Source organism: Callithrix jacchus, chromosome 12 (assembly GCF_049354715.1).
Source record: "Callithrix jacchus isolate 240 chromosome 12, calJac240_pri, whole genome shotgun sequence".
Taxonomy (NCBI): Eukaryota; Metazoa; Chordata; class Mammalia; order Primates; family Cebidae; genus Callithrix; species Callithrix jacchus.
The window spans coordinates 108,597,018-108,612,529 of NC_133513.1; the positions used below are offsets into that span (position 1 = coordinate 108,597,018).

The window sequence follows — 15,512 nt, forward strand, 5'->3', positions numbered from 1 at the left end:
GGTTTAAATGCTGATAGAAACAGGCAGTGGGGAGTGGATTAAACGTATGGGGAAATGAGAATAATTAATAGATTTAGATTTATGGGGAGGTAGGATAGGAGCAGTATCATTATTACCAGTGTATATTGTTCTTTCTTACTAGCTTGAAGCGTAAAAAGGAAAAGACTATGTATTTCTTTGTATCCTCAGCATATAAGACATTACCTAGGGAATAGTGGGAACTTCTTTATTTTAGGTTTAGGAAAAAGCAATAATAGCTTGCAAAAATAAAATAGTAATTTACCTCAGAAATCTTCCAAGAACCTCAGCCAACATTTGCATTATATCCTACCTTCAAAAACTGTCAAACATATGTCCTTTAGGTATTTTATCTGTAGAAATGTTTTTAAATGATCCATTTTGGACATTAAATAACAGTTTTAACAATTCTGAATTAGTACTAAGTGCCATTTAAGTGTTCTCCTGATATACACTAAATGAAAACAGAAAATAATAAATGAGAGAAATGAGTTCTATCAATATGGTTAAATTTAATAAAATACAAATTAAAGAATCGACATTATTTCTATTGTGATATCACTATGATATGTGATAACAGCTCCCTCAATGTATAAATTCCAGTTATAAGATGATTATGTGCAGAAAGTTTTGTTTTTTTGATCCTATATCTCCTCTGTTCTCTTTTATTGGTTGATTCTATTTCAAGGGACTTGAGTCTGTTTACATTAGATTAGACTATACACCAGCCATGTTTTTCTGTTGTACTAAAATTTCAAACTTAAGATCATAAGTAAGCTAGATTCTATAATAAAAAGTCATGACATATGCTGTGGAGCTTGGCTATGACTGAATTAAAATTAAATTTTATCTAATTATGTTGTGGTAGTCAGATGTGTACTCTTTGACCAGTCAGCTGTAGCCATTTTGTCACACTTTCTTTCTAAAACTTATCGAATATTTTTTATGAGATATTTTATCTTTTGAGAATGTTTGGTAAAATGCTTAGTTGGCAATAACATCTGATTTATGAATTTAGATGATAGGCCTCATAATAGAATTTCAAACTACATTTAAAATAATTACTTTTTAGTGAAAGAAGACAAATTCCACCTATCTAATCATTCCAAAGGAAGAATTATTAACCTGATGGCAAATTGATTTGCATATATTATAAAAAATAATGCTCCAAATATAAAAGTTTTATTTAAAATCATATTAATTTTTATTATTATAGAGTTTATATAATTGATCTTATATAAACTTTAAAATTCATATGTTCAAAGTATTTAAGGGAAAAAGGAAATAGTTGATATATTCTTGACATCTGCTGCTAAAAATTAGATTACTTTTTATTAGCATTTAAAGTAAATAAAGTTAAACATGAAAACTCAAGTGATGAAATATGTAGTGTTATCTCTTCTGAACACTTATTCAAGTTTTGTTATATACATTAAAATTTAGTGTAATTTTAAAAACTGGTTGTCTCTTTGTAACTGGTTAGTATATGCCAAGTCCTGTGTTAAGTACTCAGTACACACTATATTATTTAATCTATGCAATACTATGAATTATTATTTCCACTTATCCAGTGAGGAAACTGAGTTTCAAAGAATTCAGATAACTTGATAGGCTCACAGGCTAATAACTAGGCGAAACATGGATTCAAATCTGGGTTTCTCTGACTTGAAAGCTCATACACTAGACCCTTAGTATATACATTATAATCTCAGTAATTTGCAACATTTTTCTATACTTTAAGTGTAATATTTGTGCATATATAATAGGCTATATTTGTTTATATATTTTAAATGCATTAAAGGATATGTGGTACCTGTTTTTATGCCTAGAACAGCTGTAGGAATTATGATTTACAAGCATGCTATCAAGGTAGATCTAACATATGCTATCTTTCATTCTGCTTGGAAAAGGATGACATAAATGAATAAAATAGTGAGTGATACAGTCCAAATTGTATGATATACATTATTATCTAATAGTTTAATATATTTTAAAAAGTTAAATGCAGTAAATCATATAGAATTTTTGTTAAAAATGAATTCAATGTAGGCATATAATAACAAGTAGAGCTTCTTGGGGGAGGTGAGTACTAGGCGTGAATGGATGCAAAATATTTGCATTGGTTTGTGTGCGCACAAACTGGACCTGCTGAGATCCATCTGCTTTAGGATTGAAGTTCCTCTAAAACTGAATAGGGCCATGAGTTTTCTGGTTCTGAAAATACTTTTAGCACAGTGGCCTCATGAATCTCTATGCCCTGTTACTGCTTTATATTACTCCGATGTAGCCAAAGAAGTTTACTTGGAATTCTAGCACCTGCCTTGGCTCACTGGCAAATCCCACTGCTTGACCCATACGATTTTCCACAGCTCCCACTTTACCTGAGTTTCATCCTGAATGGTCTGTCCCCTCATACTCTCACCTAAAGCCAGACTGCCTACAGTAGTATCCTTCCTCTCTTCCTGTTCTCACTGAGACTACCTGCCTGGCTCCTTTGCCAGTGTTCTCCACTAAGGAGATGTTCTCCACAGCTTCTGTGTCTGGCTTTTCCAGAACTTACTAATTCCCTGTACCAACCTATAGGAAGGCTCACAGTGAGCATTATGCTGTGTTCTCTATGGCAGAGTCAGATATTCTGAACTTGTGTTTTAAAAGCAGGAACAGCTTCACTATAGCAAAAGCATGGCAAAGAAAGGCATTAAATCATGACACCATTATGAATCCCAAATGTATTCTTTCTTACTGTGCTATTAGATATGAGTAATAATAGTTTACGAGGATATATGTAGGCTTTTGATAATTTCTATTTTTAATTTGCTATGAATAATACATATATGAAAAGAAAATACTTTGTTCGAGATGAGTCAGTATTTTGCTTGTTAAATATATGCCTTATCACTGTGTATAAATAAGCATACCACTTTTAAACAATTGAATGTTTTGCAATAAAATAAAATTCAGATATAAAATAGTTATACATTTTTCATGTTAGTTTATTTTTATCATCAAGTTTTGTAATAACTTTCCAGTAGATGAAAATTATCATAGAAATAATATAAGACTCTGCTCCCTTCACATTTCAGTTTATTTTTTAGCTGTAGAAAAAAAAATCAATATTTTTTTTCTCATTTTCACTCCTGGAATTAGAGTCCAAATTATTTGTAGGTATTTCTTTTGATGCTTACTTTTAAATTTACTTAACTGTAATTTTATTCAGCAATGAAGTCTACAGGCTCAGGGTCACCTTGCCTTATGTCAAGCTATTCTACTTCTTAACTGTTTCTGTACTTAAAAATCTATGTCATTTGATATTAAATTCTGAGTTTGTGTTTATTTAATTTTAAAGCCACAGATAAATTGGTTCAACATAGGAACATGATCCCAGAAATGTTTGAACTACCTGGTCATTTGGCCATTGAAACTGAAGACCAGATGGGAATATATCTAACAGTTACTCATTAATCCAGAGAATGTAGTTCAATAGAAGAGGCAATATGTTTGTTGTTGTGGCCAGCATTGAAATAAAAGTAATTAAGAAGATAAAGATTGCTGATGTCGGTTGGGAGACAGGAGTTGGGGAGAGGGATTTAGGCGCTATTTTTAATAGAAATATATAACAGAGTTATTGATTATTAAAGCTATGAAGATATTTAAAGATCATGAATACAAACTCCCCACTTACCTAGAACAAAAAGCAGGCACAAAGAAGGTAAGTGACTTAACCCATTATAATCCAAAAAATTAATAATAATTAACCAAGACTAGGATATCATCTCATGACTTTCAGCCAGTACTCTTTTGGCCTTTGAAAAAATACAAACCTACGTAGGTATTTATATGCACCAATATTTGGGGAAAATATATAAGGAAGAAGAGGAGAGGGAAGAAGAGGCAGATGAGGATGACAAGTAGAAGAAATCCATGCAAAAGCTACTGAGAATCAGTGAAAACTTCTGATTTAAAAAAATGGACACCAATTTAAATCTACTGCAAATTGGAAATTCTCTTTCCTCACCATACATATTTAAAAATTACTAAATAAATGTTAGAAATCAAGCAAAAGCATAACTTGTGACTCCCCTTGAGTCATAGGTTGACCACTGTTGCTCATCCAGGGCAACCCGTGAAAAGTCATATCTAGAGAGATTCACCTGAATAAAGCAGACTTTGGACCAAAGCGGCCCCACCCTATGACTAAGACTCAATTTCAGTAAGTTGTGTCTCCTCTATATTTTTGTTCAGAAAATGGTACTGGCTTCTCAATGGTCTATCAGACTTATCAAATGTTAAGGATTCTTAAATAAATTGTAACTTTGAGGCATCTTCTGTTTAGTAGTTTTTGGTTTTGTTTGTTCGCTTAGGTTTCAGGGTGAAAAAGTTGATGAAAATAACATGAGTATGGTAATTTGATTGTGATAAATATAAAGGTTAGATCTTCTAAGACATAATGAAATTCAGAGGACACCTATGAAAAAGTGGAAAGATCACTGTAAAATGTTTCACTGACAAAAATATAGTCTTACGCCTTATCTTTAGAAATTCTGGTATAGGAATATACAATTTTAAAAGAAACTTCCAGAGGATTTTAAAGCTCATCCAAGGTTCGAAAAACACTGACTTACACTGTCTGAATATTGGATGTTATGATTAACTGATAAAGTTTATATTCAGTTCATTGCGTATCTTGTTTTTTCTAGTTTGTTTTTGCTTTTATGTGTTTGTTTATGCGTTTACTCTGTGCTTGGATTATTCATGGCTTCCTTAACTCCCATTACCATAGTTTATTGAGAGTTGGCTTGGTTGCTTTGGAAAACTTTTTCTGCAATTATACAACTCTCCACTTTTGTAATTAAAGTATAGTTCAAAATCATTTGGAACTACCTTCAGGGGTAATTGGCAAAACACATAAAGAAATTAGCCTCGCTGCTATAGCTATGCCTCATGTTTTTTCTCCAAAAAATATCTAGATCTGAGCTGTCCAGTATGACAGCCACTAGCAAAATATAGCTATTTAATTTTTAGTTAGTGGAAATTAAATACAATTTAAAATCCAATTCCCCAGTCATACTAGCATCATGTCAAATGCTCAGTAGGCACAGGAGATACTTGATATTTTACCTCTTGATATGAAACATCATAAACACAGAGCAAAAAGTTCCATTGGACAGCACTCATCTAGAATGACCATTGACCCTATTCACAAAATAGTCTGTAGAACTTTTAATTATTTGCAATACATACATCCACTTTCAAAGGGTAAAAGAATTTGCCAACACTAAAGACAGTCAAATAATTTTGCCATAGGATCTAAAGGAAAGTACAGTGATTTTGAACAATATCTCAAATACATGCAGTTTAGGGACTATGGATGACTATAGCTGAATAGTACAGCTTTTATATGAAGTACAGGTGTACATTTTGGTAGTGTGCTAGGTATATTCTGTGTGCCCCTTGAGGTCCACTCTTCACCCTGTCTACCCTGCTCTGTGCCCTGGAAGCTGACTAGTTACTATGCCAATGGCCTTCCTTGCACTTTTTCTTCCAGTAGGTTTGGTATGGAGTATGAGATCAGGATATTACATCTCCAACTCCCTTCTAGCAAGTTCTCAAAGGCTGACTGTGCTGTACAACCCAAAGTATATCAGTTACCTATTGTGGTATAATGAACCACCTCAAAATCTATTGGGTTCAAACAACAATAATTTATTGTTTCTCACAATTCTATGGGTTTTCTGCATTGATAGATAGTCTGAGTAATTCCTCTTTTCCATGTTGTGTTGGCTTATGTGATTACGTTGAACTGGGTGGTCAGCTGAAATCAGAAACTGTCTTACATCTCTGTTGGAGTAGCTAGAACAGTTCAGGGTAGCTGATCTTTTCTCTGTATATTATATTTGAATGGCTCTGCATCATTGCTCAGGGGTTCAAGATGAGGAAAGTAAAAGTTTCTAAACCTCTTAAGGACTAGGCCTGATACTGGTCCAGCATTACATCCACAACATTACATCCAGTGCATCTTTTTTTTTTCTTTTTTTCCCTTTGAGACAGGGTCTTGCTCTGTCACCCAGGCTGGAGTGCAGTGGTGTGATCATGGCTAAGTGCAGCCTCAACCTTCTGGGGGCTCAAGTGTTTCTCCTACTTCAGCCTCCCCGGTAGCCTCCCCAGTAGAATACAGGTACGTACTAACATGCCCAGCTAATTTTTTGATTTTTTTTTTGGTAGAGGCAGGTTCTCATTGTGTTGCCCAGGCTTGTCTCGAACCCCTGAACTCAAGCAATCAGCCAGCCTCTGCCTCCCAAAGTGCTGGGATTACAGGTGTGAGCCACCATGCCAGACTGCATGTTATCAGCTAAACCAAGTATTGAATCAACTTATTTTCAAGGGATGGAAATGAGACTTAATGGGAGGAGCAGCATTCACCTACAAATATGGGAGGGATTGCTGGTGGCCATATCCACCATTCAAAGTCATGGATTCTGACTAGGGGTCTTTATACATGACTCTCTTGGTTTCGATTTCTTGGTAACCACTTGTTCCCCTTACTTCTCCAAGCTTAAAAATGGTGTGACTCTCCAGTGCTTACTATCCTTACACACTGAATTATACCTTGTGAATTTCCTATGCCTGACCACCCCTTGGTCAATAGTCCTCTCATTAACTTCAAAATACCTGAATAGAGAATTATTTTCCTGCTCGATCTTGTTTCATCTAATATCAAAAATTAGTTATATTGCTTTATCTTACTCCCTATACCTGAAATTGTCCATAAAATTCTATTAATATTTTTTAGCAACCATAAAGCATTTAAAATTTTCATTTACCATGTTAGCTTTACATTTAATCTTTATGATTTCTTACAGCAGGATTTAATCTTGATGGAGAATTAATATTAAATTTAATTAGTATATCTGTAAACCATTATTTGAAATTGAAATCTTCTGATTTTTATAACATCTGCAACCTCCAGGGACCAGACTGACAGTCTCAAATTGTATGACTCTGGTCTGTGTTCAGTTTCAATGTCAGTAGTATATTAAAATGTCTGATTTTTTTCCTAGGATTACAAAAATCTTTTACATTCGTGTCTTAAACAATTCACCAAGCATTTAACTTTAACCTTTTTTATATCATTTATGTTCAACAGAATTCACTACTTTTGCTACTCTCATCAATGCTTCTCTTCTGACTTATTAATAAATTAATAACTTGTTTGTGTAATTGAGATTTAAACCAGATGGTTATATGATTACTCAGTCTTTTCAGGATCGAGGATTATTAAAACTAAATTTTATTATTCCTCTCAGACATACTGATTTCTTGATATTAAATTATTTTAAGGTTCACAGAACTAGATCCAGAAAAGAAATGTTTTTATTCTAGAAGGAAGAGGGCTTTCTACCTTTAATTTACATAAAATGTTTTCCAAATGATTACTTATAAATCTCTAATACCATATTATTTTCCTTTACAATTTATTTTTGATTCTGTTAAGTAAATAAAAGGCTTTAGCAAATTTAGTTAAAGTCTTCCACTACCCCAAGACTTAAGAAATTTATCCTAAACAAATTTAACAATGTATATGACATATCATTGAAAATCTGAACTTTTACTTTTTTACTCATTTTTCTGACAGAGCATGATAGCTTTCTGAAGGATATGTAATAGTTATAAATGGGAATATAGCAGATAAAACCCATTAATATAATTCATACTAGAGTATATCTAGACATAGAAATACTAGATTTCTAATATTGAGATAACATTACTGTGATATTTCATTGCAATGATGATAAATTTGTATGACTTATCATAAGGTAAATGCCAACTTTGCAACATGTATCTTTTTTTCTTTGTAACTGACATTCTATGCTCAGGTTCATTGTGCTCCTGATATATTTCCATCATTTCCTTTCCTGGAAGAATCCCTTTTTTGTGAACTATGGTGACTTTTTTATTGACATACAGCAAGTGTAGAAGCTTTCCAATAAAGCATTACTTTGTAACAATAGACCAGAGACATTCTGTCAAGCAATAAATCATGTATATATTCACTGGAGCACAAAAATATTTTGGTGTTATACCAGGTAAAATTGGTATTCTAGTAGGGAGATTTTTCTTAAATGCCCTTTCTTCTACAACTTTGGTAAAATTTCAGGTATTTGATTCCCATATATAATGGTGTTTGTGAACTTAAATATACGTTGTTATGTTTTTCACCTGAATTCCCAGATGAATGTAGAAACTGAGAACAAGAAGATATGTTACTACTTAGAGGTGTTTTTTACAGCTCTCTAATATCATAACTTGTCATTTCCCTTTCTTTGATTTAGAAATGTGTTATACTCCTGGAAGTTTTAACATTTGATATATGTAAAAGATAGAATACTTTGAGAGGGATTATACTAACATAGTGGTTAAAAGCTCAGAATGGAGCCAGAGAACTGGGCTTTAAATTTCATCTCTGTTTCTTACCTGCTTTTAACACTATACATGTTACTCTCTCAATGCCTCAGTTTCTTCATCTTTAAAATGGAAATATCCATACATATGGGTAATCATACTTTATAAAGTTATTGGGAGGATTAAGAGTTAATATATGTAAAGTGCTTAAGATAGTACTAAATTATATGTTTGCTATCATTACTGCTATTAAAAGAAAATGAAAACACATTTGCTCATTTAATTAGTTCCAATCATTGTTATTAATTTATTTCATTTCATTTTTCCTGAAGTGAAAAAGAATGTGTAGGTCCTTTTGCCATTATTTAATATTTTAAGTTGCAGTTTTTAAAGTTTATATTTAACATATTCTACAATATTTCACAATATATTAGATATTGGGACTTTACTAATAACTTGTGTGAGTGATGTCTGTAGTCTTAGAATCTCTAACCCTATCTCAACCAGGCAAAGTATATCACTTTCTTAACTACTGAGCAAGTAGTTTCTTTGAAATCAGCCCATTTTGTGGATGCCATATGCATGTTACTCTTCAAAGCATATAAAGTTGACACTTTACTGTTTCTCGCATTCATTAGAGACTAAGACCTTGTTTTGACTATAAAATATATTTCTTTAAGAGGGAGAAGGGGAGAATGTGGTATGATAAGATAAGCCCTAAAGCAGAAGGTGGAACTCCTGAGTTCAAGTCAAGGTCGCTGTCATTTACTTGCTATGTTGATCTCTTACCTTTGTGACTCACAGTTTCTTTATCACCTAATTCTGTGATTAGTATAAAAACCAAATATGAAAAATAATACAAAAACCATTCAGATGCTGAAAATACTATACAAATAAAAAGCAGTATTATTGGCCTGGCATGGTGGCTCATGCCTGTATCCCAGCACTTTGGGCCAAAGTGAGCAGATCACATGAACTGGGGAGTTCGAGACCAGCCTGACCAACCTGAAGAAACTGTCTCTCTACTAAAAATTCAAAAACCAGGCCTGGTGGTGCATGCCTGTAATCCCAGCTACCGGGGAGGCTGAGGCAGGATAATTGCTTGAACCTGGGAAGCAGAGGTTGCAGTGAGCCAAGATTGTACCACTGCACTTCAGCCTGGGCAACAAGAGGAAAACTCTGTCTCAAAATAAATAAAGAAATAAATAAAAAGTAGCATTATTGAAGCAACTCTGCCTTTATCCTGCTGAGGAGGTTAAGGATTAAATTGGTTTAGAATTTGTGTTCTGTGGTAGTGGGGTTAGGGTACTGCACAACATGCTGATGTTCATGCTTAGGGAGAGGGACAACGACGATTTCTAGCCAACTCTCAGAAGGACTGTGTGGTCATCAAACACAGGCTATATTTGGCAGAAATGATCCAAGCTAGAGGTCACATGGTGAAACCGTGTGTCTACTAAAAATACAAAAAAAATTAGCTGGGCATGGTGGCGCATGCCTGTAATCCCAGCTACTCAGGAGGCTGAGGCAGGAGAATTGCCTGAACCCAAGAGGCAGAGGTTGCGGTGAGCCGAGATCGTGCCATTGCACTCCAGCCTGGGTAGCAAGAATGAAACTCCGTCTCAAAAAGAAAAGAAAAGAAAAGAAAAAGTAATGGATAAAATAGATGCTTCTAATATAAAAGATTTTCATAGGCTTAGTGCCACATAAGAAAAAGGAAAAATATTTGTTATTTTTAACTACCATTTATTGTGCTACGCATTTTGATAGCATTCCAGTGATGATTAGCCCTGCCTTGTCTTTGAGATTCTTCAACTAGTTGAGGAAAGACATTTATCAAGGAGAGTGTCTACATTTCTCCTCAAGCTACCTTTAAGAGTCCCACTGTTTCTCTAATCAGAGTGTTAGGTAAGGACAAAGATGAGAGCATGAATAATAGAATTTGTGGGATAGGTGAGGGCAGCCAGACCCCTGCCCTGGCAGGGAACAGTTAGGGCAGCTTCTAAAGAAGGAAATTTTGAGGCAAGAGATTTAAAGAAGTTTGTTAAGAAGTTTGTTTGTAAGTAATGTACCCTTCTCTTCTTATCCCAAGAAAGCATCACTGAACTTACACATTTCATTTCAATCCATTTGAGTTGAAGTTGTGGGTATTTAGAGTTATTTTTGAATATGATATTATCCTGAGACTGTCTATAAGGTGAGAGAATCAAGATGTCCCAATGAATTTTGCATACAGATTTATAAAGAAATAAACAAAATACAGGGACACTGCCACAGATTTTTACATAATATTCACTTTAACATTTTAATTGTAAATATTATTGATCACAACCTCTAAACAAGTCAATAATTGAGAGAAAAACAAATAATATAATTGTATATACTACATTGTACTTATAATGATGAAAACAACAATTACTACTATCATTTATATCTTCCCAGCCAGGAAGTATTCTAGATGCCTTTATATGATCTAATCCTAACAGTAACTTGAAAAATGATAGCTGTCGATAGCCTCATTTTAATATTAGAAAAAGGAAGCTCAGGGGTTAAGTGACTTGCCCTAGATTAAACAGCCTAGGAAGTTGCAGAGCTGGAATTTCAATTAAGGTTGACTCGGAAGCTTATTTTTTTTCCAACTTATTGTATTCCTTTTGAAAGAGCACAACTTATTTTAGGAATTACTCATAGAAGCATCTCCTATTAATTTGATATTTATAGTCTCATAAATTGAATCTTATAGTGTTTTCAAATATAATATATAAAAACATGGAAAACATTTGGATTGGTGCAAAGAAAATGATTAAGAAGATAAAAATAGGCCAAGGCAATGGTACTAAGTTAGTCAAATGTAAGCTGAACATTGGGAAGTTAAGAATATAGGCTTCTTAGATTTAGATTTTCAAAGTAACCTTTTCTATTACAAAAAATGTTTTTTATGTATGATGCCTATTACTAAAAAAGGATTAGTTATCCATCATTAATGTCACCAGCTTACTAAGTTGTTAAATAGGCCAATTTTTATATTTCTTAAATTACTTTTAATCTCATGTTCCTATTTCATTTGGGGGAAAAAAGAAAAGATGGCAAAAGAAATTCCTTTCTGAATCTTCATACACATTGAAGTTCTATGTTCATAGTAAACTAGCAACTATTTCTTCAGTGTATGACGTTGTAGTATTTTTTCCTCCACCCTCCCCACCCCTTGTTTTAGCAACTTAGTTCATTGCTAAATCATGCCACATCTCCGTTTATTTCACCCAGCTCTCTTTTATCTTACTGATTTTAGGAAGGAGCATGGTCTCCTTATTTACTAAAATGTGTCCCAGAAGTTTGTGTTGTTTCCTAGTGTCCAGTAAAGCTTGTGGATATTGACGTGTTATGGGGGCATTCTGATTGAGATGCCCAGCAGGTGTTTGAGATGGCTCCTGGGAGGTCAGAATTTAGGATACTATTTGACAATAGTTTCAAATTTGAGTGATATAATGACTCTCCTTTAAGAGAAATAAAAATAAGAAATCCACAAATGACCTCATTTTATTCTTTTTTTTTTTTTTTTTTTTTGAGATAGAGTTTCACTCTGCTGCCTAGGTTGGAGTGCAGTGGCGCAATCTCAGCCCTTCTGCCTTACAGATTCAAGTGATTCTCCTGCCTCAGCCTCCTGGGTAGCTGAGATTACAGGTGTGCACCACCCTGCTCAGCCAATTTTTGTAGTTTTAGTAGAGACGGGGTTTCACCATGTTGGTCAGGCTGGTCTTGAACTCTTGACCTTGTGATCCACCCACCTCAGCCTCCCAAAGTGCTGGGATTACATGCTTGAGCCACCGCACCCAGCTGACATTATTTTATTCTTTTTTTTGGATGTGTAGTATTTCATGGTATATATGTACCATATTTTCTTCGTCTAAGCTACCATTGATGGGCACCTGGCCCCATTAGTGTCTCGCAAATCCCAGAGTCAGAAGCAACTACAATAATAGCTCGCATGTAAGGGTTGCTGAACTGCAATATCAGACAGGCATCTGAGTCTCAGTGACAGCAATGTTTTCTAGAAAACAGTGATACCTCTATTGGTAAAGGTGATTAGAACAGTGGGAGAGACACTACATATGTACCAGTGATTTTGTTTTAACTGATTCTCACTCTGTCACCCAGAGTGGAGTTCAGTGGCATAATCTCGGCTTACTGCAACCTCTGCCTCCCAGGTTCAAGCATTTCTCTGCCTCAGCCTCCTGAGTAGCTGGGATTACAGGTGCTCGCCACCATGCCCAGCTAATGTACCAGTGATTCTTAAGTAAAGTACAGTTGTGTTAAGATCAAGAACTATATGCAACCAAATACTAGCTAATATAAAAATAAGTCAATTAATATAACCAATTTCAACATCTGTGACAGTTTGTTTTCCAGCAATGGCCACATTATCTCCTATCCCATATATTTTCTGTAACATGACTTTGCCACTTCCTCATCAACAGGTATCATATTCCCCTCTTTTTGAATGCAGACTGACCTTATCAACTTAACTTATAACCATTGTAATGCAAAAGAAGTCATGTGTGTTCCTTCCAAGGCTAGATCAGAAGATGTGTAGCTTCTTCCTTGGTGTACTGTTCTTCTGGAACACTGGCTCTCTGGAAAATTCCCCCCAGCATGCTTCTTCTTGGGAGCTGCCATGATGTCAGAACTTCAGGCTACATAAAAAAGCTACAAGCCGGCACTGCACTTAATACATCTAACTGGCCCCAGCCTCCAAGTCATTCCAACTCAGATGCTCGACTTGTGAATGAAGGTCTTTATGTGCAAAGGGGAAAGTAACGAGATCTTAGATGACCAGAATAATATATTGTGACAGAGGCAGTAATGCTTACCAAATATTCTATGCACACACTCACATTTTTAGGCCACTTGCAGTTATTTGAAGCCAAGTAATTATTCCTGAAGAGTAAGCTATGAGTAGCATGATAAATGCCACTTCCCAATCATAACAGAGAAAGACCAGGTACAAATAGACATGACATTTCTGATGTCTGAGTTTTTAGCCTGGATCCTTAAGTCACTATGTGGAAGAGAAAGCCCTGCCAACCTACGTTAGATATCATGTAGTGTAAGTGAAAAATAGGCATTCTTATGGCAAGCTGCTGAGATTTTGGAGTTATTTTCTGACCTTGCCTATTCTTGAATAATATACTTCCTTTATTTTCTTGTACTGCAGATGAGTAGACGTAGTCCCAGTTCTCAAGGAGCTCGGAGTCTGGTGGTGATTTTTTTCTAAGTAACTAACTGTTTATTTGCCCATTTACATACTTTCTCTGCAAGAGATCTTCTTGGAAAATTCAAATTGTTTAGCTTGGAATGCAAAGCCTTTCAAATATGATTTTACTTGTCATACATGTATTATTTTTCACAAGGTCCAACCACACCACAAATCTCACTTTTCTAAAAAAAATGGACTGTATTTCTAGACCACTGTGATTTTTGCATATGCTAGCAACTTTGCATAAAATGACATAAATTATCTCTGTTTATCAAAATTCAACCCAGCCTTTTCAACCCAGTTAAAATACCACCTCTTTATGAAATATGTCATGACTATATCACCAAATATGATACATTTCTCTCCTAAAACCTTAGTGACAGTTTGTGTTCATTTCTTTTTACTCTTTCGTCGATAGACTGTAGGTTCCTTGAGAACAAGAACTGCTTACTTATTTCTGCAACCTGCAAACAGTCTAGAATTAATTAAAAATCTCATTTTTGGCTGCACATGGTGGCTTATGCCTGTAATTTTAGGGCTTTAGGAGGCCTAGGTGGAAGGGTTGCTTGAAGCCAGGAATTAGAGACCAGCCTGGGCAAGATAGCAAAATCTAATCTCTACAGAAACCAAAAAGATTAGCCTGTAGTCCTAGCTCTTGGGAGGCTAAGAGTGGAGGACCTCGTGAACGCAGGAGTTTCAGGTTGCAGTGAGCTGTGATTGTGCCACTGCACACTCCAGCTCCAGCCTGGGGAAGAGAGCAAGACCCTGTCTCAAGAAGAAGAAGAAAGAAGGAGGAGGAAGGAGGAGGAGTAGGAAGAAGAAGAAGAAGGAGAAGGAGGGGCAGGGGGAGGAGAGGGAGGGCAGCGAGGGGGTGGGGGAGGAGGAGGAGGAAGGGGAGGGGGAAGAAAAAATTTCATTTTTCTATCATGTGGTATATTATTTATCTGCTTAAACCAAACAGACTTTTTAAAGAGTTTCTGTCTTGCCTTATGCTCTTTCTTTCCTAGAAATACATTGTAATGAAGGTCCTTTTAACAGATATTTCTCTAAGCATGCTATCTTCCAAAGTTCAGTGTTCATTTTATTCACTGCAGTTATTTTTATTATAGCAAATAAGAATGGAAAAATGCAAAAGGCCACAGGACTCCTACTTGGGTACCCACTGTGGTTACATACCTGGGAAGATGTTGTTAATACTGGCGTAATAGCTAACATTTAGAGTGCCGACTGTGAGACGTATGGTCTTTTACATACTTTATATATATTCAACTTAATTCTTATAACAACCTTATTAAATAGGTTATTATTATGCTCATATCTTAAAGATGAAGCATGAAAAAAAGTACAAAAGCTAGTGTGCTAGAAAATGTAAGTCAGGATTTCAGGATCCCAGAGTGTCTCCAGAGCTGTACCAGCAATGCTCTCTGCAAGAAAGGAAGTTCCAAGCCCTTTGTAGTTGTTCCTAAATAACTTGAGGCAACGTTTTGCAAATCAGTCTATCTGGAAAGAAAATCTAATAGTCATTTCAGTGACTATTAACCACAAAAAGTTAACAGTCCATTTAATTATAGTTTCCTAAGGCTAATTCTTAATGTTAGATGAAATTTATTCTAGCATATGAAACCATACCATGTACAGTGACTGTAAGGGAAGGATGTTATGTGCATAAAACTTTCATCACAAAAACTAAAGAAAGCAAGTTTCTCAGTAATCATGGCTGGGAAAACAAAAAAGCTGTTTCAAAGATATAGTACATTTTACTAGAGATATACCATAGCTTGACTCATTAAAGAAAACAGTCAATAATACTTCTGGAGAATATATGTTTATTCAGCAACAC

The 15,512-nt window shown here is 35.0% G+C and overlaps 1 protein-coding gene across 6 annotated transcripts in view; it reads left to right on the top strand.

Annotated features, from left to right (window-relative positions):
* Positions 1-15,512, top strand: part of ATRNL1 (attractin like 1) — an 839,028-nt gene that overhangs the window by 545,504 nt on the left and 278,012 nt on the right. The window contains exon 27 of one of the 6 annotated variants that reach the window (XR_013525131.1): positions 6,067-6,193. The exons of 4 other annotated variants lie outside the window; for them this stretch is intronic. Coding sequence is in view for 1 of the 2 variants with exons in the window: in XM_078346601.1 (XP_078202727.1) it covers positions 6,067-6,116 (50 nt within the window). In the remaining variant the exon portion in view is untranslated. Of the gene's footprint in view, positions 1-6,066; positions 6,194-15,512 lie in introns of those variants that run through there. One more of the 6 variants, XM_078346601.1, reaches the window with a different exon arrangement.